The sequence below is a fragment of the Saimiri boliviensis genome, chromosome 2 (genome assembly GCF_048565385.1).
Source record: "Saimiri boliviensis isolate mSaiBol1 chromosome 2, mSaiBol1.pri, whole genome shotgun sequence".
In the NCBI taxonomy this organism is placed as follows: Eukaryota; Metazoa; Chordata; class Mammalia; order Primates; family Cebidae; genus Saimiri; species Saimiri boliviensis.
In genome coordinates, this window is record NC_133450.1 from 122495493 (window position 1) to 122520871 (window position 25379).

At 44.2% G+C, this 25379-nt stretch overlaps 2 protein-coding genes across 6 annotated transcripts in view; both read right to left on the reverse strand.

Moving 5' to 3' along the window:
• Positions 1-10389, reverse strand: part of LOC104650444 (uncharacterized) — an 88550-nt gene extending 78161 nt beyond the window's left edge. For all 4 annotated transcript variants that reach the window (XM_074394187.1, XM_074394183.1, XM_074394186.1 and 1 more), the window contains exon 1: positions 9564-10389. The gene's annotated coding sequence lies outside the window, so the exon portion shown is untranslated. The remainder of the gene's footprint in view (positions 1-9563) is intronic.
• A 12949-nt stretch (positions 10390-23338) lies between these two features.
• Positions 23339-25050, reverse strand: LOC120363168 (peptidyl-prolyl cis-trans isomerase A-like). Of its 2 annotated transcripts, XM_039467359.1 has the most exons (2): positions 25035-25050; positions 23339-24038 (listed from the first exon to the last, which is right to left on the reverse strand). In XM_039467359.1, the coding sequence occupies exon 2, from the start codon at positions 24034-24036 to the stop codon at positions 23542-23544; it is 495 nt and encodes a 164-aa protein (XP_039323293.1). In that variant the 5' UTR covers positions 24037-24038; positions 25035-25050; the 3' UTR covers positions 23339-23541. The 2 variants fall into 2 exon arrangements, with proteins under 2 accessions (XP_039323293.1, XP_039323291.1); XM_039467357.2 differs by lacking the exon at positions 25035-25050 and having other exon boundaries at positions 23339-24056.
• Between the last annotated feature and the right edge of the window lie 329 nt (positions 25051-25379).

Here is a 25379-nt window from a genome sequence, read left to right on the forward strand (position 1 = left end):
GAACAGGAAAGGACATTAGGAATAACCCCAAGAATACTGAATGAAGTACAGACTTGGGTTAATAAAAGCATCTCAATATTTGTTCATTAATTTTAACAAATACACCATACCAATGTAAGATGTTAATAATAGGGGAAGCTGGGTACAGGTACATGGGAACTCTTTGTATGATCTCTGCAATTTCTCTCTCTCTCTCTCTCTCTCTCTCTCTCTCTCTCTCTCGTGTGTGTGTGTGTGTGTGTGTGTGTGTAGACAAGCAAGAATGTACTGATACTCCCAGCAATAATGATTTGGTGCCTACCAAGTGTCACATACCATGTAAAAATGATCAACACATATCTTCATTTATTCCTCGCACTAGTGCTATGAGCTGGGCATAATCTGCATTTTACAGATAAAGAAACTGAAAAACAGAGATACTAGGTACCTTGCTCATAGTCACATGGCAAAGTTAGTGGCAGATAAAGGGCTCAAATTCAGGTTGACAGGACAGCTCAGCAATATTGCCTCAAATATCCCAGACTGTGAACATAAAACAGTTCAAAACAAGCTGCATGAGGGCCATGAAAACAAGGCACACTTTCCAATCTGCCCCACATGAAAAAGAAAAGAGTTTAAAAGCAGAGCACATGCCAGGCACAGTGGCTCATGCCTGTAATTCCAGCACTTTGGGAGGCCAAGGCAGTTGGATCATGAGGTCAAAAGATTGACACTATCCTGGCCAACATAGTGAAACCCCATCTCTACTAAAAATACTTTTTTAAAAAATTAGCTGGGCATGGTGGCATGGGCCTGTAGTCCCAGCTACTCAGGAGGTTGAGGCAGGAGAATCACTTGATCCTGGGAGGTGGAGGTTGCAGTGAGACAAGATCATGCCATTGCACTCCAGCCTGGCAACAGAGTGAGATTCTGTCTCAAAAAAACAAACAGCCGGGCGCGGTGGCTCAAGCCTGTAATCCCAGCACTTTGGGAGGCCGAGGCGGGTGGATCACGAGGTCAAAAGATGGAGACCATCCTGGTCAATATGGTGAAACCCCGTCTCTACTAAAAACACAAAAAATTAGCTGGGCATGGTGGCGCGTGCTTGTAATCTCAGCTACTCGGGAGGCTGAGGCAGGAGAATTGCCTGAACCCAGGGGGCGGAGGTTGCAGTGAGCCGAGATCGCGCCACTGCACTTCAGCCTGGGTAACAAGAGAGAAACTCCATCTCAAAAAAAAAAAAAAAAAAAAAAAAAAAAAAATTTACTTGGATGGGGGTGGGGTGGGCTCCCGTGTGTAATTCCAGCACTTTGGGAGGCCAATGCCGGTGGATTACCTAAGATCAGGGGTCTGAGACCAGCCTGGTCAACATGGCAAAACCCCATTTCTATGAAAAATACAAACAGCCTGGCGTGGTGGCACACTCCTGTAATCCCAGCTACTCTTTCGAAGAAAGGCTGAGCTGGAGAAATGTCTGAACTTGGGAGGGGGAGGTTGAAGTGAGCTGAGATTTTTCCACTGCCCTCTAGCCTGGGAGACACAGTGAAACTCCCTCTCAAAAAAAAAAAAAAAAAAAAAAAAATAGGGCGAGGTGTGGTGACTCACACCTGTAATCTCAGTACTTTGGGAGCCCTAAGTGGGTGGATCACCTGAGGTCAGGAGTTTGAGACCAGCCTAGTCAACATGAAGAAACCTAGTTTCTCCTAAAAATACAAATATATACATATACAAATATATGCATATATACATATACATACATATATATGTGTGTATATATATATATGTGTGTATATATATATGTGTGTGTGTGTGTGTGTGTGTATATATATATATATATATATTTTAGCCAGGCAGTGCCACAGTTATCCCATTCATCACCAATGTTTGTTGATGTCTCTTCCTCTCTCTCTCTCTGTTTGTTTTGGAGATGGAGTCTCGCTCTCTGAAGTTTCCCAGGCTGGAAGTGCCGTGGTGTGATCTTGGCTCATTGTAACCTTCACCTCCTGGGTTTAAGCCATTCTTCTGCCTCAACCTCCCAAGTAGCTGGGACTACAGGCATGCATCACCATGCCTGCCTAATTTTTGTATTTTTAGTAGGGATGGGGTTTCACCATATTGGTCAGGATAGTCTCGAACTCCTGACCTCCAGTGATCCACCCGCCCTGCCTCCCAAAGTGCTAGGATTCCAAGCATGAACCACCATGCCCGTTGTTTTTTTAATTTGGGATCTCCGTATGTTTCCCAGGTAGGACCTCAAGTGATCCTCCCACCTCAGCCTACTGAGTTGCTGAGATTACAGGTGAGTGTCACCTTGCCTGGCATCATTTTGTCACCACAGACCCCTCTCATTCCCTTTCATAGGAAGTCACTGACCACCAGAAAAGCTTGAGCCAAGAACCAGGGAAACTGATATTTGAACTCATTTCTCTTGGGTGCCAAACTTCTCTGTGCCACCTTCTGTGAAAATTGGAGGTGGCAAGATACAGTGGCTCCCACATATAACAGCATTTGAGAGGCCTAGGTGGGTGGATCACCTGAGGCTATTGCACTCCAGCCTGGACAACAAGAGTAAAACTCTGTCTTGAAAAAAAAAAAGGAGAAGGAAAGAGATGAAGGAAGAAAGAAGAGAGGAAGTGAGCGAAAGAGAAGAAAGAAAGAAAGAAAGAAAGGAAGGAAGGAAGGAAGGAAGGAAGGAAGGAAGGAAAGAAGGAAAGAAGGAAAGAAAGGAAGGAAGGAAGGAAGAAAATCAGAGGCTTTGGTCCCTTAGTCTGCCACACTCTGGAATAATTCTGTCCCTGCTTGAATGTGATCTCCTTGAGGCAAAGTCTGGGTCTCCTTCCTATTGTGTGCCCACCCTGGCCTGTCTGTCCCACACTAGCTGCTCAATGAAGGCTGGCCCATGTAGAGTATGGGTTTGCGGCATCCCAAGACTTGGAGTTGTAGAAGATGTGAGTGAGAAGCCTTGGAATGCTCTGCCCATCAGGAAATGTGTCTATCCCAGAGTTCAGCCGAGAAGCTGTGCTGCCTCCGACGCCAGTGCTCAGAGCTCCCCTACCTAGGATGGAACCTTGGATGGCCAAGTACATTGGCTCAATATTTGCCTTGAGTAGCTGGGCGCAGTGGCTCCAGCCACTGTTGGATCTGTAATCCTAGCACTTTGAGAGGCTGAGGTGGGTATTCAGAATATGATAAACATAATATCTGAAATGTTTCGAGTGTAACACAAAATTTGAAAGCAAATTTTAAAATTAGATGTAATTCCATTCCGTCAATATAAAAAATTCCCTCATGGCAAAACACGGTAAGCAAAGTCAAAGGACAAACAACAAACTTAAAAGCAACAGTATACGTCATATCGCCAAGAGCTAATTTGCTTAATACAGCTAAAGCTCCTACATATCAATAATAAAACAGTAACCATATAATAGAAAAATAGGTAACATATAGGAACAGTGAGCTCTCAGAGAAAGAATTACAAATGACTCGTTCACATGAAAAGATACCCAAAGTCTGTAATAAGAGATATATAAGTTAAAAATCAGAATAAAATAACATTTTCACCAATCAGATAAACTCTAGTAGCACTCTGTACTGTTGAGTGTATAAGGAAACAGACACACTAAAACCTTGTTTGTGGAAGTACATATCGATAAAATGTTAATGGATAACAATTTGGAAATGTGGGAGATGATGTATGTACATGTAAGTATTATGTACTTCAGCACTGATATAACAGGAAGAGTGGTGGGCACTACTAAAGCATGTTACATTCAGTGGCTGGAATGAATGCTCTACAGCCATTGCAAAGAATGAGGCAGTCCTCTCAGTACCAAGATGAAGCGATCTTTTAGATACCCAGAGCAGCAGATCTTTTTCCTTGTTGGCTTCACTGCTGGTAGAATCATCTTTGGTAAGGTAATGCAGAACATCTAATCCAAGAATATGACCTCCCATAAATACCGAAGAATTCAAAGCTACCTACTGGGGAGAGAGCTTTTTAATAAAGCAGTGTTAAAATCTACAAATTACCTAGAAAACAGAACATCCTGCAGAAACCTCAAACTAAAAACATCCAAAATGGAATTCTTTACTGCACTTGCATGCTAACCTGTCTCATCATCCTACCAAATCTGCTTCTTTTCCTCCTCAGACAACCCCAGAGAGCTCAGACATCCTTAAACTCCCTGTAAGCTCATGATGTTAAAAAACAGCCAGAGGGTGATTAACTCATGAATCCCCAAGTGTGTTCTCAGATCATCCACAGGAACCAAAAAGCAGTGAACTTTTCCAAGTGCACAGAAACAGAAGCAGAAAGCAAGTGATTTAATCAAGACACCACAGAGATTCAAGGTAAGCATCTACTTACCACGTGAATGAGTGTTTGTCTCATTTTGATCTCTGTCTTAACCAACTATACAAAATTCCTATGAACTGAAAAAAGATTTATTATACTCCCTTGTGAAATCTGAGGTATTAGATTAACTGAATCCATAACTGCTAAACTATGAAACACAACTAAAGGCTAAATTATGAAGCTTCAGTTTTATATCAGGCAACCTCCTGATACAAACACAATCTAGATAAAAAATAAAGCTCAACAACATACACACATCCCCAGAAAATTACACAGAACACCAACACATAGAAAGGTGGGCCTGCTTCCTATCCATAACACTGTCAAGCTTGCTCTGGTAAATGAAAGCCAGGAAGCTCATCCCTGAACAGGATGAAGGGGGATGAATACGAGAACAAGGAAGCCCTTCCATGAAGAGAGTTTGGAGTGTGTCTCTGTGTGTATATGTACTCACATTTTTAGTCTCCTAGGTGTGTGAAGGAAAATAAATCTTGGGGCCCCTAAATCACTAAGCTAAAGGGAAAAACCAAGCTGGGAACTGCTTAGGGACAACCTGCCTGTCACTGAGATAGATGCATAGCTGATTGCCTCCTTTGGAAAGGCTAATCAAAAACTCAAAGAATGCAAGCATTCCCCTCTCTCACCTATCTGTGACCCAGAAGCTCCTTCCAGCTTCAAGTCTCCTTCAAGTTATTCTGCCTTTCCAGGCACAACCATTGTACTTCTTACATATGTTGGCTGATGTCTCACGTCTCCCTAAAATGTGTAAAACTAAGCTGTGTCCCGATCACCCTGGGCACATGTCATCAGGACTTCCTGAGGCTGTCTCAAGAGCGCGCATCTTCAAACTTGGCAAAATAAACTTTCCAAATTAACTGAAACTTGTCTCAAATTTTCAGGGTTACAAATAATACCAGCAAATCAGTAGACCCGCTGAAGGGAAAAAGAAGGTAGTCTAACTTCATTATGACTACAAAAATGAATCTGGTATATCCATACAATAGGATATTACTTAGCAAATAAAAGGAAAAGAACTACTGACACATAAAACGCCACAGATGAATCTCGAAATAATCACATTGAATGAAAAAAGCCAGAAAAAAAGGATACCTCCTGTATGATTCTATTTATATGTTAGAAAATGAAAACTAATCTACAGTTACAAAAAGCTTATCAGTGGTTGCCTGTGGATCAGAGGCAGGAGGGAGACAGTACTGAAGCGTACAAGGAAACCGTTGGGATGACAAGTACGTCTACTATCTCTAGTAGTGACAGCTCTATGGCTGAATACCTGTGTGAAAACATCTAACTTTACACTTCTAATATGTGCAGCTTGGGTGTCACTTGACTCCTCAATGAAGCTGTCTAAAATTTCTTGATAAAAATAAGTTCACATTGACCACCAATCGGGATTAACTGAAACCTTACAAAATGAAGATTATTTTCACTTTCAGAAGGATATCTGATCGCAGTTACAAATCATGCTTTGTGGACAAGCAATTTCAGAAGAAATACAGATGTCAAATACTTAAATGTCTCTATTTCTTCCCATTCATCCTTTTCACGATTTAAAAGGAGCTAAAGCATTTAATAAAAAATTCCCATCAAGCCGGGCGCGGTGGCTCAAGCCTGTAACCCCAGCACTTTGGGAGGCCGAGGCGGGTGGATCACGAGGTCGAGAGATCGAGACCATCCTGGTCAACATGGTGAAACCCCGTCTCTACTAAAAATACAAAAAACTAGCTGGGCGTGGTGGTGCGTGCCTGTAATCCCAGCTACTTAGGAGGCTGAGGGAGGAGAATTGCCTGAGCCCAGGAGGCGGAGGTTGCGGTGAGCCAAGATCGCGCCACTGCACTCCAGCCTGGGTAACAAGAGCGAAACTCCGTCTCAAAAAAAAAAAAAAATTCCCATCACTTCAAGTTTCTTAGAGAGACTCTGAAATTCAACAAACATTTAACTTTTTGGAAAAGACGGGACCTTAAACACCATCGTGTCTAACTTTCTCAATTTAAGGAAGTCTATTTTAGTTCTTTCTTAATTCCCAAGTGTGACAATTGGCTTTCCACACTCAAACCTGCATGTGAACCGTTCTACAACATCAGCACATTACCAGTCTGACATTTAAAAATAAAGGTCCTTAGGAGGCTGAGGCAGGAGAATTGCCTGAGCCCAGGAGGCGGAGGTTGCGGTGAGCCGAGATCGCGCCATTGCACTCCAGCCTGGGCAACAAGAGCGAAACTCCGTCTCATAAAAAAAAAAAAATAAAATAAAATAAAAATAAAAATAAACGTCAATTTCAACTGTCCTGTCAATTTTACAAGATTCCCAATCTTTTTCCTTAAACCTTTTTACATCAGTACACTACCTGTCTGATGTTTAAAAGTAAATTTAAAGACCGGGTGCGGTGACTCAAGCCTGTAATCCCAGCACTTTGGGAGGCCGAGGCGGGTGGATCACGAGGTCAAGAGATCGACACCACCCTGGTCAACATGGTGAAACCCCGTCTCTACTAGAAAAACAAAAAATTAGCTGGGCATGGTGGCGCGTGCCTATAATCCCAGCTACTCAGGAGGCTGAGGCAGGAGAATTGCCTAAACCCAGGAGGCAGAGGTTGCGGTGAGCTGAGATCGTGCCATTGCACTCCAGCCTGGGTAACAAGAACGATATTCCGTCTCTAAAAAAAGAAAAGAAAAAGAAAGAAAAATTAAGGCTTACATTGTATTAATTAAATATTCTCCAGACTTGCTCAAATAGAAAACAACTGTAAATATATACTCATGTGTTGCTTAATAATGGGGGTACATTCTTAAAAATGCATCATTAGGCAATTCACTGTGGACATCACAGTGGACTTATACAAACCTAGACAGTCTAGCCTACTACACATGTGCCTAGAAGGTACAGTCTATTACTCCTAGGTTACAGGCCTATATAACAGCTTACTGTAATGAATACTATAGTATGTGTGTATCTAAACATAGAAAAGATACTGTAAAAATACAGCATAAAAGATAAAAAATGGTATACATATATAGGGCACTCACCCGGAATGGAGACTGCAGGACTAAAAGTTGCTACACTTTTACAGGGACTGGCTGCACAGTGAGTTTTTTTTACACCAGCATCACCACAAAAACATGAGTCACTAAGAAATTATGAATACTACACCTTCACTAGGCAATGGGACTTTTTCAGCTCCCTTATAATCCGTGGGACCAAAATCATATATGAGCTCTGATGACCTCACTGGCACTATGCAGTACATAAGTGTACTACACAAATTAGGTGTAGTATATACGTGGCTGTGCAAATTTACAGTAGTCCCAAGCTACAAACTCAAGACCTTCAGCTAAACAAAAAAAGACATGTCAAAAAGTTTGAAGTCCTGTCTCCTTCCCATGGTTCTCCTGATTATTTCAGTACTGAAAAGAACTTCCTCTGGTTGCTGAGATGTTTAAATGAGTTCATTACTATGAAATCACTTTTAAAAAGTTATGAGCATTATGTAAATTAAAAGGTATTATTAGCATAACAAAGAAAATATTTTGGCATGAGAGGGAAGGGTAAGCGTACAGCAGATGCGGGGTTCAGAGAAAGGAAAGAAAGAGGGAAGAGAAAGAGAATGTGAACACATCCCGGTATCCCTAAAAGAAATGTAAATGTATATGGGTATCTCCCTTGATCCTCATCAGCAGTATTTTTTTTTTTTTTTTTTTTTTTTTTACAGACATCTACCCTGCATTTGCTGATACACTGGCAGCAGCCTGTTTAAATCAGAGTGTGACATGTTACACTGCATGTCAGGGTGGTAAACAGCGATGATCTTCCACACAGCTGAGAAGATGAAAAACACTAAATTCTGATCAATTGATTAATAAACAGAGAATAGTGTTTTCTTCAAATACACGATTAATTTCACTACCAATACTTTATTCGCAGGATACACAGTATAATTGCTGTTAAAGATACGTGGGGATGACCGCAATAAGAGATTTTAAGAGAAGGCAGAATTATTTATTTATTTTTTATTTTTTTTTTTTTGACACTCATTCCACATAAGTTTATTTAAAAGAGTAAAGTGCAAGGCAGCCTGTACCCTAATGTCATGTTTCCAGCTTGCTGCTAGGAAAAGCAATCTGGGTAAGAGAGAATCTGTAGTATAAATGAAATCCCCTAAGGCTAAACATGCGCACATTCCAGCTAAGGACAGTGAACCAGTATCCCCTGCAAAGTGCAAACACTTACTTCTAAGTTAAAACAATTGTAAGCAAAATTTCCAAAGTCAACTACCTTCAGCTTTGGGCAAGAGCAATTACTTAACTTTACCTCCCACAGCTGGCATCAACAAGTTCCTTAAATCTTATGCTACTTCCAAGCTTTCTTTGCTGAATAAAAATGGCGCTGCTTTTCCCATTACAATATTGTTGATTTCTCAGTCATCCTTAGAGCCTTTAATCATGAAACGCAATTGGCCTCATTTAAATGCCACCCTTCCCTGAACACTGCCAAGTGCCTTTTTTGAGGGTTGGGCCAGGAGGTAAGGGTGGCCGCTTCTATGTACAAGGCTGCAACTTTCTCAGCTAGAATCCTGGGGATAACTCCCTCTCACTTTTCTTCATAACCTCTGCCTTCCCCAAAACTGTTGTCTTTGTCTCCCTTAAACCACACTCCAATGCAAACTGTCCCCAAAGTGCAGCAGCACTTAAGCTTCTCTGTGCCCCTCGCACCCATCAGCGCCATCTCTAATGCACCGTTCACACCTAGAACCACGCATCAGCCTTTCCCGGGGTCGTTCAGAGCCACCTGCCGGGCAGGCACCACCACGCCAGCCTCTCCGAAACACAGCCTTTCGCTCCGTCTACATCCCAGCCTGTGCACCCGGAGGAACCCAACCGCTGAGTCCAGCCCCGCTGCAGCGGAGGGCAGGGACCAGCACGCACACCCTCAAGTCTATATAAAGACCCTCCCCGGGGCTGTCGCCGGCACCAACGCTGGGACCACCACCGCCCTGGGCGGCGGATAGGGGTCTGGGGGGCACACCGGAGAGGCAGGGAGGAGGCCGGTGGGAGCAGAGGTCACCGGGACAGGCTTGCCTTCCCCTCCCTTCCAGAAACAGCGGGTCCCAGTCCCCCCTCCCCCCCGCAGGGCCCCGGTCTGGCGGCACCACGGCCGCTTTGGGCGGCGAAGGCGTGTGCCCGACGCCTGGGTGCCTTGCGGTACCTGAACCCACCTGGTCAAGTGGCCGCTGCACCGCGTCGCTGACGGACCGCGGCTGGGTGGAGTCCGTGGTCCTGGCGGTGCTGGAGGGCGACAGAAAGGCTCAGACTAGGGACTGCTCTCAACTTTGCGCCCTGCCGCTGCCTGCGCTCGCTGCCAGTGACCGCTTCCCCGCCTCCGACTTCCAGCAACTCCCAGCGCAGCTTCCCCACCTTGTGCACTCAGGCGCCGACACCGCCCACGGCACAATCCCCGCGTGGGACCCTGACGCGGCAGCCAATCAGAGAGCGCCGGCCGCACAGCGCCCGGGCCCCGTGCCGAGGGGCGGGGCGAAGGGAGGAGGTTCAGGAGGAGGCTGTAGCCTGAGGGCGCCTCGCCGGTGTGGGGGAGATGCCTTTCCGGGGTGGGGCTTTAGAAGGGCGTCTTTGCCCCCTCGGCCCTCCCTTTGTCCTCCCTGGAATGTTACGGCCATCCACCTCTCTCTAGGAGGGACAGCAGGCAACCTAGGGGCGGGCAGTGGCCCCAAGAAAAAGGAGCGAAGTGAGGGACGTCCCAAGCATTGCTGCGGACATTGGGGACCAAGCTTGGGCCTGGGACGAGGGGGACAGTGAACCAAACCTAGCTGAAAAGCCCCTTTGTCTTCGAAACTGCTGTGTAAAAGCCCAAAGTTGCCGGGCACGGTGGCTCAAGCCTGTAATCCCAGCACTTTCGGAGGCCGAGCGGGGTGGATCACGAGGTCAAGAGATCGAGACCATCCTGGTCAACATGGTGAAACCCCGTCTCTACTAAAAATACAAAAATTAGCTGGGCATGGTGGCACACACCTGTAGTCCCAGCTTCTCTGGAGGCTGAGGCAGGAGAATTGCTTGAACCCAGGAGGCGGAGGTTGTGGTGAGCCGAGATCGTGCCTTTGCACTCCAGCCTGGGTAATAAGAGCAAAACTGTCTCAAAAAAAAAAAAAAAAAAAAAAAAAATAGAAAAAGAAAAGTAAAGATATACTTCTGATCCTTTGATCAGCATGGTCTGCCTACCTGGCTGGCTGGACTGAGGAGGAGCAGGTTCAGAACCCACTGGGAAAGCTCCAATACAAGGTAAGACAACAAGTAAACAGGCCATTATTTAACAAACAAATACGCATTATACCACTTTTATAAAATATGCATTATAAGGCCGGGCGCGGTGGCTCAAGCCTGTAATCCCAGCACTTTGGGAGGCCGAGGCCGGTGGATCACAAGGTCAAAAGATCGAGACCATCCTGGTCAACATGGTGAAACCCCGTCTCTACTAAAAATACAAAAAATTAGCTGGGCATGGTGGCGCGTGCCTGTAATCCCAGCTACTCAGGAGGCTGAGGCAGGAGAATTGCCTGAACCCAGGAGGCGGAGGTTGCGGTGAGCCGAGATCGCGCCATTGCACTCCAGCCTGGGTAACAGGAGTGAAACTCCGTCTCAAAAAAAAAAAAAAAAAAAATGCATTATAACACTTCACACCCACCAAGATGCCTAAAATCAAAAAGATAGTAACGGTTGACAAGAATGTAAAAAAACTGGAACCCTCATACATTGCTGGTGAGAATGTAAAATGATACAGTCACTTTAGAAGACAGTCCCTCAAAATGTTAGGTACAGTTATCATATGAGCCAGCAATTCCACTGCTAGGTATACACACAGAAGAAGTAAAATCTACACAAATGTTCACAGCAGCATTATTCATAATTGCGAAAACATGAAAACAACCCAAATGTCCATCAACAACAGACAAATAAAATGTGGTATATCCATATAACAGAATATTTGGCAACTAATAAAAAATGCATGATGATATGCAAAGATAGATAAACCTTGAAAACATGCTAATGAAAGAACTCAGACGCAAAAGACCACAAGTCGTCTGAATGCACTTACATAAAATGTCTAGTATAGGCAAATCTATAGTGACAAAGTAGATGAGTGGTTGCTTCAGGCTGAGAGGTTTGGGAAAAATAGAGAGTGACTGTGAATGGGTACAAGATTTCTTTTTGTGATGAAAATGTTACAGATAGACAGTGGTGATAGCTGTACAACTGTGAATATATTAAAACCATTGAACTGTATACTTTAAATGAGTGAGTCCTATGGTATGTGAACTATATCTTGATAAAGCTATTAAAACATATTGTGCATTATCTTTAAATAATTATAGTTTAAACCATCAAATGACATGTCATATCAAGATGAAGTATGGACATGTTGTCACCCCAACAGCTACATTCCATAGAGTTCACAAAGTCCTCTCACAGCCCCCAGTCCCCAAGACCAAGAGTATTCCCCAGGGCATTACTGCCAGAGCTCCCAGAGAAGATGCTTTCTCTTCCTAGGATCACAGGTGGAGCTGGTTTCACTGGGGCTGCTTCTGTGACAAGAGAGAATGGGCCAACACTCTAAGAAAAGCAGAATGAGAGAGAGATTGGGGCAGTGGGATAAAGAAGGAGGGGGAAGAGGAAAGTGAGAAAGGAGTAGACACAGAGAGGAAGAGCACAGTAATTATTGTTGGAGCATCTGCATCCAGCCATGCTGGCTAGTTTAAAGTGGGTTTCTGTAATTTGCTTTTAGGAGAGTCTTAATATGTTACTTTACTACAAACTATTTCCTTACTTAACTGATAAACTTTCTAAGGATATATACACAAGTAAAACTAAATCCTGGGCCTTTTTTGTTTAATAAAAAGACATATGAAACATTGGAAAGAGCACACATAGCTCAGTGGTTAAATGAACTCAGACAGACTTAGATTCAAATGTGAGTCCCAGGTTTACCTAAGTGACCTTGGGTACACACAATTTAACTTCCCCAAACTTCAGTTACTTGTGTAAAATGGGAGCCTTAGGTTTGGTTTTCTTACACACAGGCCACTGTCCACATTATAATGAAATAACTCATGGCAGGGTCTCAATACAGTACCTGGCATATGAAAACACAACAATATGACCCACCGTTATTAGTGGTACACTCATGATTTATCACAGATATATTTAGAGCATAAAAAAGTATTGTTTGAAAGCAAAGATAGCATGAATAAGACCAGTAGGTAAGAGCCAGAGAAAACTGTACCATGCTTCACAAAAAAATACTTCTTATTCATTTGGAGAGCATTATTTTTAAGACATGTTAGAAACTAAACCTAGTAATGGTAAACAGCAGCCAGAACCAAAAATGCTAATTCATAAAAATCAATTCTGGTTCTTAGCTAACCTTGCCCAATACAGACTTTGGTCAGTTATTTCTTCTTAGCCTTCAGTCTGCAATCACTTTTGGAAGCCACTCCCCACTTGCAAATAGACAGCTTTAGACAACTATTTAGATTGCTAAGCTTTCTGTCCTTCTATAACACTGCATATTATTGCATCCACATGAGAGAGTTCCCTCCACTCATCTACTGCCCATAGATATCACTAACTTGGCTCAGACACAAGTCCTCTCCAAAAGTGACCTTGTGATCACCCAGTTCTGAGTTTATTCATTCATTCAACAAAGACTTAATGAGAACCTACTATGTGCAAGGTACTATACTAGGTACCAGAGATGAAGAGAATAAAAGAGATACCTCTTCTCTGTGTTCTCATGAGGACCTGTTGCCTCCTCATCACAACACCGACCACACTGATTACTGATTTCCTAATTACTTCTCTGCAACCCCTACAGAGACTCTAAGCAACCTGAGGTCAGGGACCATAGCAAATCTGATTTGCACGGTATCACATTATTTTGAATAATACGTCATGAAAAAAATTGAAATAGAATGAGGTGTCAGCACAATATAGCCACAGTATAGGTATTTGTATGGTCAGAGACTCATGCAGAGCAAACTCTGAAGTGTGTAGAGACACAGACTTTACAGGTCACTGAGTCTCCCATCAGTGCTAAATATAGCCTGCCCCTGAGATCTTGGCTACATCTAGAGCTTGATCCAAAGTATATGATACAGATATAAAATTATATGATAGAAATACAAAAGATACGTTTATTTTTATAAATATATGTCTTAGATTACCTTTTCATTGAAAATATGTCTATACAAGGTAAAGAATAAAACTGCACATAGATTAGCTAAAATTGAATTTTTTAGAAGAAATGCACCAATTCCAGAAAAAACACAAACTACAAAAACTCATCCGATATGAATTTAAATAGCCCTATAACTGTTAAGAAAACTGGCTTTGTAATTTAAAATCCCATAAACATATCTAGGCCAGTGAGGTGTGGTGGCTCACACTTGTAATTCTAGCACTTTAGGAGGCCGAGGTGGGCGGATCACCTGAGGTCAGGAATTCAAGACCACTCTGGCAAACCTGGTGAAACCCTTCTCTACCTCAAAATACAAAATATTAGCTGGGCGTGGTAGCGGTGTCTGTAATCCCAGCTACTCAGGAGGCTGAGGCAGAAGAATCCTTGAACCCAGGAGGTGGAGGCTGCAATGAGCCAAGGTCATGCCATTGCACTCCAGCCTGGGCAGCAAGACTCCCACAAAAAAAAAAAAAAAAAAAATACTTGGCCCAGATGGTTTTACTGAAGAATTCTATCAAACTTTTCAGAAAGAATTAACACTAGTTTTATACAATCCCTCCCAGAAAATAGAAGAGGAAGGAATACGTTTCAATTCAATAAAGGGAGTGACCTAGATGTAAGGAGACTAAGGAGAGTTTAGAACCAAATGCAACCTGTAATTCCAAACTAGATCCTGTTGTTAAACAGAATTTGATGAGATAACCAGTAAAACTTGAATAAAGTTGAAGACGTGATAACAGAAACATATTAATTTTCTAATTTTGATGGTCATTTTGATATTACACAGAAGAATGTCCTTAGGAAATGCCACGAAAATATTTGGAAGCAACTTATTAGCAAATGGTTCAGGGAAAAGCAAATGTTATCTGAATTGTAGTGATAACCTTCCTGTAAATTTAATCTTGTTTTAAAACAAAGAAAAAATATTTCTTAAAAATATAGGAGGCTAGGGCCGGGCGCGGCGGCTCAAGCCTGTAATCCCAGCACTTTGGGAGGCCGAGGCAGGGGGATCAAGAGGTGGAGAGATCGAGACCAACCTCATCAACATGGTGGAACCCCGTCTCCACTAAAAATACAAAAAAAAAAAATTAGCTGGGCATGGTGGCACATGCCTATAATCCCAGCTACTCAGGAGGCTGAGGCAGGAGAATTGCCTGAACCCAGGAGGTGGAGGTTGCGGTGAGCCGAGATCGCGCCATTGCACTCCAGCCTGGGCAACAAGAGCGAAACTCCGTCTCAAAAAAAAAACAAAAAAAAAAAAAAAAAAAAAAAAAAACTAAGACACAAACACCCTCTAGCCTAGGCCTACACAGGGTCCAGATCCTGCACATCACTGTCCCCCACCTCCAATCTTGTCCCACTGAAAGGTTTTCAGGGGCAATAACACACATGTAGCTGTCACCTGCTATTATGACAGTGCCTTCTTCTGGAATAAAGACCCACCTCAGGCTGTTCTATAGTTAACTTTTCTTTTTAATCAACAGAAGTACACACTAAGCCGGGTGCAGTGGCTCATGCCTGTAATCCCAGCACTTTGGGAGGCCAAGGCGGGTGGATCACGAGGTCAAGAGATCGAGATCACCCTGGTCAGTATGGTGAAACACCGTCTCTACTAAAAACACAAAAAATTAGCTGGGCATGGTGGCGCGTGCCTGTAATTCCAGCTACTCAGGAGGCTGAGGCAGGAGAATTGCCCGAGCCCAGGAGGCGGAGGTTGCGGTGAGCCAAGATCGCGCCATTGCACTCCAGCCTGGGTAACAAGAGCGAAACTCCTTCTCAAAAAAGAAAAAAAAAAAAGCAGCACACATTAAAACAATGATAAAATGGGTAGAAAATACACAAACCAATAATGTATTTAACGTTATCAAGTATTATGTACTGTACATAATTGCATATGCTACACTTTTACAGGGACTGGCTGCACAGTGAGTTTTTTTACACCAGCATCACCACAAAAACATGAGTCACTAAGAAATTATGAATACTACAGCTTCACTAGGCAATGGGACTTTTTCAGCTCCCTTATAATCTGTGGGACCAAAATCATATATGAGCTCTGATGACCTCACTGGCACTATGCAGTACATAACTGTACTACACAAATTAGGTGTAGTATATACATGGCTGTACACATTTATAGTAGTCCCAAGCTACAAACTCAAGACCTTCAGCTAAACAAAAAAAGACATGTCAAAAAGTTTGAAGTCCTGTCTCCTTCCCATGGTTCTCCTGATTATTTCAGTACTGAAAAGAACTTTCTCTGGTTGCTGAGATGTTTAAATGAGTTCATTACTATGAAATCACTTTTAAAAAGTTATAAGCATTATGTAAATTAACAGGTATTATTAGCATAACAAAGAAAATATTTTGGCATGAGAGGGAAGGGTAAGCCTATAGCAGATGCGGGGTTCAGAGAAAGGAAAGAAAGAGGGAAGAGAAAGAGAATGTGAACACATGCTGGTCTCCCTAAAAGAAATGTAAATGGGCCGGGCGCCGTGGCTCAAGCCTGTAATCCCAGCACTTTGGGAGGCCGAGGCGGGTGGATCACGAGGTCAAGAGATCGAAACCATCCTGGTCAACATGGTGAAACCCCGTCTCTACTAAAAATACAAAAAAATTAGCTGGGCATGGTGGCGCATGCCTGTAATCCCAGCTACTCAGGAGACTGAGGCAGGAGAATTGCCTGAACCCAGGAGGAGGAGGTTGCCTCAAGCCGAGATCACGCCATTGCACTCCAGCCTGGATAACAAGATTGAAACTCCGTCTCAAAAAAAAAAAAAAGAAAGAAAGAAAAAAGAAAAAAAAAAAGAAATGTAAATGTATATGGGTATCTCCCCTGCTCCTCATCAGCAGTATGTTTTTTTTGTTTTTGTTTTTGTTTTTGTTTTGTTTTTTTACAGACACCTACCCTGCATTTGCTGATACACTGGCAGCAGCCTGTTTAAATCAGAGTGTGACATGTTACACTGCATGTCAGGGTGGTAAACAGCGATGATCTTCCACACGGCTGAGAAGATGAAAAACACTAAATTCTTTTTTTTTTTTTTTTTTTTTGAGACGGAGTTTCGCTCTTGCTACCCAGGCTGGAGTGCAATGGCGCGATCTCGGCTCACCGCAACCTCCGCCTCCTGGGTTCAGGCAATTCTCCTGCCTCAGCCTCCTGAGTAGCTGGGATTACAGGCACGCGCCACCATGCCCAGCTAATTTTTTGTATTTTTAGTAGAGACGGGGTTTCACCATGTTGACCAGGTTGGTCTCGATCTCTCGACCTTGTGATCCACCCGCCTCGGCCTCCCAAAGTGCTGGGATTACAGGCTTGAGCCACCGTGCCCGGCACGAAAAACACTAAATTCTGATCAATTGATTAATAAACAGAGAATAGTGTTTTCTTCAAATACACGATGAATTTCACTACCAATACTTTATTCGCAGGATACACATTATAACTGCTGTTAAAGATAGGTGGGGATGACCGCAATAACAGATTTTAAGAGAAGGCAGAATTATTTATTTTTTCTGTATTTTTTTTTTGACACTCTTTCCACACAAGTTTATTTAAAAGAGTAAAGTGCAAGGCAGCCTGTACCCTAATGTCATGTTTCCAGCTTGCTGCTAGGAAAAGCAGTCTGGGTAAGAGAGAATCTGTAGTATAAATGAAATCCCCTAAGACTAAACATGCGCACATTCCAGCTAAGGACAGTGAACCAGTATCCCCTGCAAAGTGCAAACACTTACTTCGACGTTAAGTATGCTACAAACAATTGTAAGCAAAATTTCCAAAGTCATCTACCTTTAGCTTGGGGCTAGAGCAATCACTTAACTCTACCTCCCACAGCTGGCATCAACAAGTTCCTTAAATCTTATGCTACTTCCAAGCTTTCTTTGCTGAATAAAAATGGCGCTGCTTTTCCCATCACAATATTGTTGATTTCTCAGTCATCCTTAGAGCCTTTAATCATCAAACGCAATTGGCCTCATTTAAATGCCACCCTTCCCTGAACACTGCCAAGTGCTTTTTTGAGGGTTGGGCCAGGAGGTAAGGGTGGCCGCTTCTATCTACAAGGCTGCAACTTTCTCAGCTAGAATCCTGGGGATAACTCCCTCTCACTTTTCTTCATAACCTCTGCCTTCCCCAAAACTGTTGCCTTTGTCTCCCTTAAACCACACTCCAATGCAAACTGTCCCCAAAGTGCAGCAGCACTTAAGCTTCTCTGTGCCCCTCGCACTCATCAGCGCCATCTCTAATGCACCGTTCACACCTAGACCCACGCATCAGCCTTTCCCGGGGTCGTTCAGAGCCACCTGCCGGGCAGGCACCACCACGCCAGCCTCCGGAGAAACCCAATTTCTGAGTCCAGCACCCGCTGCAGCGGAGGGCAGGGACCAGCACGCACACCCTCAAGTCTACATAAAGACCCTCCCTGGGGCTGTCGCCGGCACCAACGCTGGGACCACCACCGCCCTGGGCGGCGGATAGGGGTCTGGGGTGCACACCGGAGAGGCAGGGAGGAGGATGGTGGGAGCAGAGGTCACCGGGACAGGCTTGCCTTCCCCTCCCTTCCAGGGGCAGCGGGTCCCAGCCCCCACCCCTCTCCCAGGGCCCCGGTCTGGCGGCACCACGGCCGCATTGGGCGGCGAAGGCGTGTGCCCGACGCCTGGGTGCCTTGCGGTACCTGAACCCACCTGGTCAAGTGGCCGCTGCACCGCGTCGCTGAGGGGCCGCGGCAGGGTGGAGTCCGTGGTCCCGGCGGTGCTGGAGGGCGACAGAAAGGCTTAGACTAGGGACTGCTCTCAACTTTGCGCCCTGCCGCTGCCTGCGCTCGCTGCCAGTGACCGCTTCCCCGCCTCCGACTTCCAGCAACTCCCAGCGCAGCTTCCCCACCTTGTGCACTCAGGCGCCGACACCGCCCACGGCACAATCCCCGCGTGGGACCCTGACGCGGCAGCCAATCAGAGAGCGCCGGCCGCACAGCGCCCGGGCCCCGTGCCGAGGGGCGGGGCGAAGGGAGGAGGTTCAGGAGGAGGCTGTAGCCTGAGGGCGCCTCGCCGGTGTGGGGGAGATGCCTTTCCGGGGTGGGGCTTTAGAAGGGCGTCTTTGCCCCCTCGGCCCTCCCTTTGTCCTCCCTGGAATGTTACGGCCATCCACCTCTGTCTAGGAGGGACAGCAGGCAACCTAGGGGCGGGCAGTGGCCCCAAGAAAAAGGAGCGAAGTGAGGGACGTCCCAAGCATTGCTGCGGACATTGGGGACCAAGCTTGGGCCTGGGACGAGGGGGATAGTGAACCAAACCTAGCTGAAAAGCCCCTTTGTCTTCGAAACTGCTGTGTAAAAGCCCGAAGTTGAGAACAATCCCGTGGTCTGACCCTTTCAGTTCCCCTCCAGCCTCACCTGGGCCTTCCAGGTGGAAGGTGTTCCTGGGTTGGACGCCTGTGGTCGCAGGGAGACCAAGTCACCTTTGTTATGTTAAAGTTTAGTTCTTTGGTCGCCAGCCGTTCTTATTGAAGGTCCTGCCTTTCTCAAAGGGTCAGTTTCTAAGCCTCCCTTCACCCCCTGAGCACAGTCACGCTCAGACATTTGAATTCTGCATGTCCACATACCTTCTGGGTGTTGAGGGAGGGTGATATATACGTGTAATTCATTTGCCCCAAACTTCATAAAAGTAATTCACTTGAGCTCTTTGAAAATGCAACATCGGCCGGACTGGGTGGTTCAAGCCTGTAATCCCAGCACTTTGGGAGGCCTAGGCGGGTGGATCACGAGGTCAAGAGATCGAGACCATCCTGGTCAACATGGTGAAACCCCGTCTCTACCAAAAATACAAAAAAATTAGCTGGGCATGGTGGCGCGTGCCTGTAATCCCAGCTACTCAGAAGGCTGAGGCAGGAGAATTGCCTGAACCCAGGAGGCGGAGGTTGCGGTGAGCCGAAATCGCGCCATTGCACTCCAGCCTGGGTAACAAGAGCGAAACTCCGTCTCAAAAAAAAGAGAGAGAGAGAGAAAATGCAACATCGACTTTTGTTCAGCAGACTTTTAGAAGAGGAATGGCACAGGAGGGTTCCTAATTCCCCTTGGGAGCTCAAGACTTAAGGGTTTGGCAGTTTGTAATTTGGGTAAAAATAGTGTTTACTGGGAGTTTAACCGCATGTTTTAATACTTTTCTTTTTTTTTTTTTTTTTTTTTTGAGACGGAGTTTTGCTCTTGTTACCCAGGTTGGAGTGCAATGGCGCGATCTCGGCTCACCGCAACCTCCGCCTCCTGGGTTCAGGCAATTCTCCTGCCTCAGCCTCCTGAGTAGCTGGGATTACAGGCACGTGCCACCACGCCCAGCTAGTTTTTTGTATTTTTGGTAGAGACGGGGTTTCACCATGTTGACCAGGATGGTCTCGATCTCTCGACCTCGTGATTCACCCGCCTCGGCCTCCCAAAGTGCTGGGATTACAGGCTTGAGCCACCGCGCCCGGCGTGTTTTAATACTTTTCGTAGAATAGCTCAATAATCCTGACAATTACACTGTGAGATAGATACTATTATACACCGTCTTTCAAATAAATTGAGGCACAGAAACGTTATGTAATTTGCCCAAGAACACACAACAAAGTAGGTTGAAATTCAAGTAACCTACCTCCAGAGCTGACATTGCCACTAGACTTTTGTCTTCCTCGAACCTAAACCCATTCCAGAAATTCCCATCAGCTAGCAGTTACACCATTTGCTTTATGACTAGTCCAGGATCTTTAATAATAGGACAACACAGATAAGAAGAATACACCCACTTTGGTAAATCGGTCCGTGGGCTTTAGTTTCTTTGAAAAGGAGACAGTTGAACTAATCAATGCAGCCCCTTTCTGCCTAAAACTGAGTGGTCAATGTAATCTTAGTTTGGTAGATTCTCAACTGAAACTGAATAGAGGAAGGAAGGAAGAATAAGAAAAAAACCTGGACCTTCAGTCAACCTGGGGAAGTGTTCCAGTGGGAATTGTAATCAATTAGAGAGCAACCTATTAAGTTAGGTTCTTATTAAAGAATATTAATCCAAAAATATAGATTTCTCTATTAATACAGTATTAGAAAAAAAGATGTTTTCATTTTCTTCACTTTGGAAATGTGCAGAGGAAGCATAACAGCTGGCAGAGCATACAAACAGAAGGAAAAATTAAAATACAATTTTAAACCATTAAAGATGTGTGTTGGGAACATACAGCAACCTAGAGTAGGCAGCATGGAGATACAGTCTCTGTGTGCCACCACACCCAGCTAACTGGGCATACTGGTATTGTAGTACCAATAATGTCTACAAAAGGAGTTTCCTTAGGCTGAATTTTTATTTTAGTCATACATGACAGAACATAGCCTGTAGGCTTACTTCATCTAAAAGCCTTAACAGTTTTGTGTTTACAGAAGTAAATACGGTAACAACTAGTTTTGCTCTATTTTGAGCTTTTACAAACTACACAGTAGGAAAAGATTTCAAAAAAACAAGCAGCAATTATATAAAGATTTTCATGGATGAAAGTTAAGCAAATAAATGTATAACTTATTTGGATTACGGTATTACTTTGTGGCACATTTAAAATTATTACTCTGATGACTTTGAAAATTCTAGGCACCGTTAGACTCCATCCTTCTGGACAGTATTTCTTTAATTTCGTACATATTTATGTTTTTTGGTTAGTGGCCACCTTTTAATTAAACAATACTTCAGGCTGGGCGTGGTGGCTCATGTCTGTAATCCAAGCACTTTGGAGACCAAGGCAGGTGGATCACCTGAGGTCAGGAATTCAAGACCAGCCTGACCAACATGGTGAAACCCCACCTTTAAAAAATAAAAAAATAAATAAATAAAAACCAATACTACATTATTCTAGGATGGGAGCCAGGAACTTTGGTCTTACGGCATAAAACTACTCTATTACTCTTTGTGTAAAATATATCCCACTACTGATTCCTAGATACTTATGTCGGAGAGTACTTAAAATTGTTCCCTTTGCCGTTGCTTGAGTGTCATTGAAAAAAAAAAAAAATCAAGTCATGTATATCTGATACAACTCAACAAGAGAGTGGGTCTCCGTGGGGTTCCAGGACCATCTTTATTAGAATCACTCAGGATGCTTATTGAAAACCCAGATTTCAACTGGGCGCGGTGGCTCAAGCCTGTAATCCCAGCACTTTGGGAGGCCGAGGCGGGTGGATCACGAGGTCGAGAGATCGAGACCATCCTGGTCAACATGGTGAAACCCCGTCTCTACTAAAAATACAAAAAACTAGCTGGGCGTGGTGGCGCGTGCCTGTAATCCCAGCTACTCAGGAGGCTGAGGCAGGAGAATTGCCTGAGCCCAGGAGGCGGAGGTTGCGGTGAGCGGAGATCGCGCCATTGCACTCCAGCCTGGGTAACAAGAGCGAAACTCCGTCTCAAAAAAAAAAAAAAAAAAAATTAGCTGGGCATGGTGGCGCGTGCCTGTAATCCCAGCTACTCAGGAAGCTGAGGCAGGAGAATTGCCTGAACCCAGGAGGCAGAGGTTGTGGTGAGTCAAGATTGCGCCATTGCACTCCAGCCTGGGTAACAAGAGCAAAACCCCGTCTCAAAAAAAAAAAAAAAAAAAAAAGAAAACTCAGATTTCTAGGCAATAGTCAACTCATAAAATAATCAGAATGTGCTATGTCAGAGCCCTACAATCTGCCTTTTATCAGTGTTCATGGGTAGTCCCTAAGAACCATTGCCGTGGGCCTTTAATACCTCTCATTTTGTTAAGAACTTCATTATGATTCAGCAAATGCAAAAATAATTCACATATGCTGATACTTATACCAGAACAAGTAATTTAATCAGGTTTTATTGTTTCTAATTTACAAATAATAAACCCATACTTTTCCTATGCTAAATGTGAAGTAAATTCACTAACATTAAATCAGCACTAGTAACTATGACAACTAACATTACTAGACCCATTGTATCATTGAAATAAAGAATCAAATGCCCAGGGCCCTTATTGATTGCATATGTGTCATAAAGATATAAATACTCCTGTATATTTCTGAGTAACCATAGTTTCTTACACATCATAGTTTGTAAGATCTGTGTAGGTCTGTGTCCTAGTCAGCACAGATCTAAGCCAGCAGAAAGTTCTTTGCCCCCTCCTTCAGAAAAATCAGGTGGAATGCTTTAAACACCTGGCATTTGAAATTGTGTCATGTATTTGTGTGTGTTTACTGATTTGCTGTCTGCAACCTGACCCACAAAGTGAGAACTGTATGAGTGCAGGGGCTCTGTCTACCACTGAAGCACCAGCACCTAAAATAGTGCCTAGTGGATACAGGTGCTTCACAAATATTTATTAAACAAAAAGAAAGGGAATCGTCCCACATTAAGACAGTGCATAATATAAAAACTTCACCCTAAATCATCAATGAATCTTTGAAACCACAATGTTTATTTTCGATAGTCATTTAATTGTGTCAGTTTGTTTTATTAGCCAAAGTTTGTAGTATCATACTGCCCTTTTATGCTATTTGGTGCCTGGAAAATATGCAGCAGAGGCTTTTCTTTTTCTTTTTCTTTTTTCTTTCTTTTCTTTTCTTTTTTTTTTTTTTTTTTTTTGAGACGGAGTTTCGCTCTTATTACCCAGGCTGGAGTGCAATGGCGCCATCTCAGCTCACCGCAACCTCCGCCTCCTGGGTTCAGGCAATTCTCCTGCCTCGGCCTCCTAAGTAGCTGGGATTACAGGCACGCGCCACCATGCCCAGCTAATATTTAGTCTTTATTTCATAATCATAAACTTAACTCTGCAATCCAGCTAAGCATGGAAGGGAACAAGGAAAACATGGAACCCAAAGGGAACTGCAGTGAGAGTACAGATTTTAGGATACTGCGAGCAAATGGGGTGGAGGGGTGCTCTCCTGAGCTACAGAAGGAATGGTCTGGTGGTTAAGATAAAACACAAGTCAAACTTATTAAAGTTGTCCACAGTCGGCAATGGTGATCTTCTTGCTGGTCTTGCCATTCCTGGACCCAAAGCGCTCCATGGGCTCCACAATATTCATGCCTTCTTTCACCTTGCCAAAGACCACATGCTTACCATCCAACCACTCAGTCTTGACAGTGCAGATGAAAAACTGGGAACCGTTTGTGTTGGGTCCAGCATTTGCCATGGACAAGATGCCAGGACCTGTATGCTTTAGGATGAAGTTCTCATCATCAAATTTCTCCCCGTAGATTGACTTGCCACCAGCGCCATTATGGCATGTGAAGTCACCACCCTGACACATAAACCCTGGAATAATTCTGTGAGAGCAGGAACCCTTATATCCAAATCCTTTCTCTCCAGTGCTCAGAGCACAAAAGTTTTCTGCCGTCTTTGGAACCTTGTCTGCAAACAGCTCGAAAGAAACGCGGCCCGATGGCTGGCCATCTACGGCAATGTCGAAGAACACGGTGGGGTTGACCATGGCTGATACTAGAAGGCTCCACGCGGCGTCGGCGTCTGCAAAGCCTTTTTTTTTTTCTTTTCTTTTGAGATGGTGTTTCACTCTTCTTGCCCAGGCTAGAGGGCAATGGCACGATCTCGGCTCACCACAACCTCTGCCTCCCAGGTTTAAGCGATTCTCCTGCCTTAGCCTTCCAAGTAGCTGGAATTCCAGGCATGTGCCACCATGCCTGGCTAATTTTATATTTTTAGTAGAGGCAGGGTTTCTTCACGTAGGTCAGGCTAGTCTCAAACTACCGGCCTCGGGTGATCCATCTGCCTCAGCCCCCACAAAGTGTTGGGGTTATTTATATTTCAAATGTCAAACGCATTAGGCCAATTCTTCCAAAGCAGGAGCAAAATGAGCTTTTAACATAATAAGCACCATAGTTACACATTTATCATATTTTTGCACAAATATCAATGTTGCTTATTATTTCTTCAGTTTTGCTCAAACATATGATACAGTCAGTAGTCTGTTACACACAAACAGCATTTTTGCACATGGAAAAATTACACATACTCTACAGATACAAGTAAGCTGAATAAGAATGACAAATGTAGAAAGAGGAAAATATGCAGCCTTTTCAATCTTGTATTTGTAAAATACATAGTCACTGTTTTACTAAATGATAATTCTTGTGTATGACACGGCTAGACATTAGAAGAAAAATAAGAGCTGTAAATAAGAGACGTCAGCAAGTACCCTCCGTTTTATATTGCCGTTAATGGCCGTGCCCCACAGTGAGCTCACAAGGCCCTACCTGTCCCTGCAACACACCATCATGGTCTCTGCCTTCTCTGACCCCACAGAAACTGACCCAGCACCCTTGCCAGTCTCTCCAGAGAAGATGCTTCCACTTGTCTGTGCTCACGGATGGAGAAATCAGGTGCAGGTGTAGAGTGCACCAGCACAAACAGGGGACTGTGATGACGGTGGAGAAAGTGGTCAGGAAAGGCCTCTCTGTGACGGTGATAGACATGAGGGCTGAGCCTGGGGACTCCTGGGGAGAGCAGCATGGGAGGGCTCTAGGTGTTGGTCCCATTTCTGGTCCTTTTGTTTAGCTTTGTTTTGTTTTTGAGACAAAGTCTTGCTGTGGCACCCAGGCTGGAGTGAAGTGGCACAATATCGGCTCACTGCGATCTCCACCACCCGTGTTCAAGCCACCTCAGCCTCCTAAAGAGCTGGAATGGCAGGCATGAGTCACTGCACCTGGCCTATGCATCAACATGTTCAAATACTTCTGAAAGCTGTGCTTTAGGAAGAGCGTTCTGACAGCCATCGGAAATAAATGACAGAATGGCAGGATAAGGATCACGTCAGTG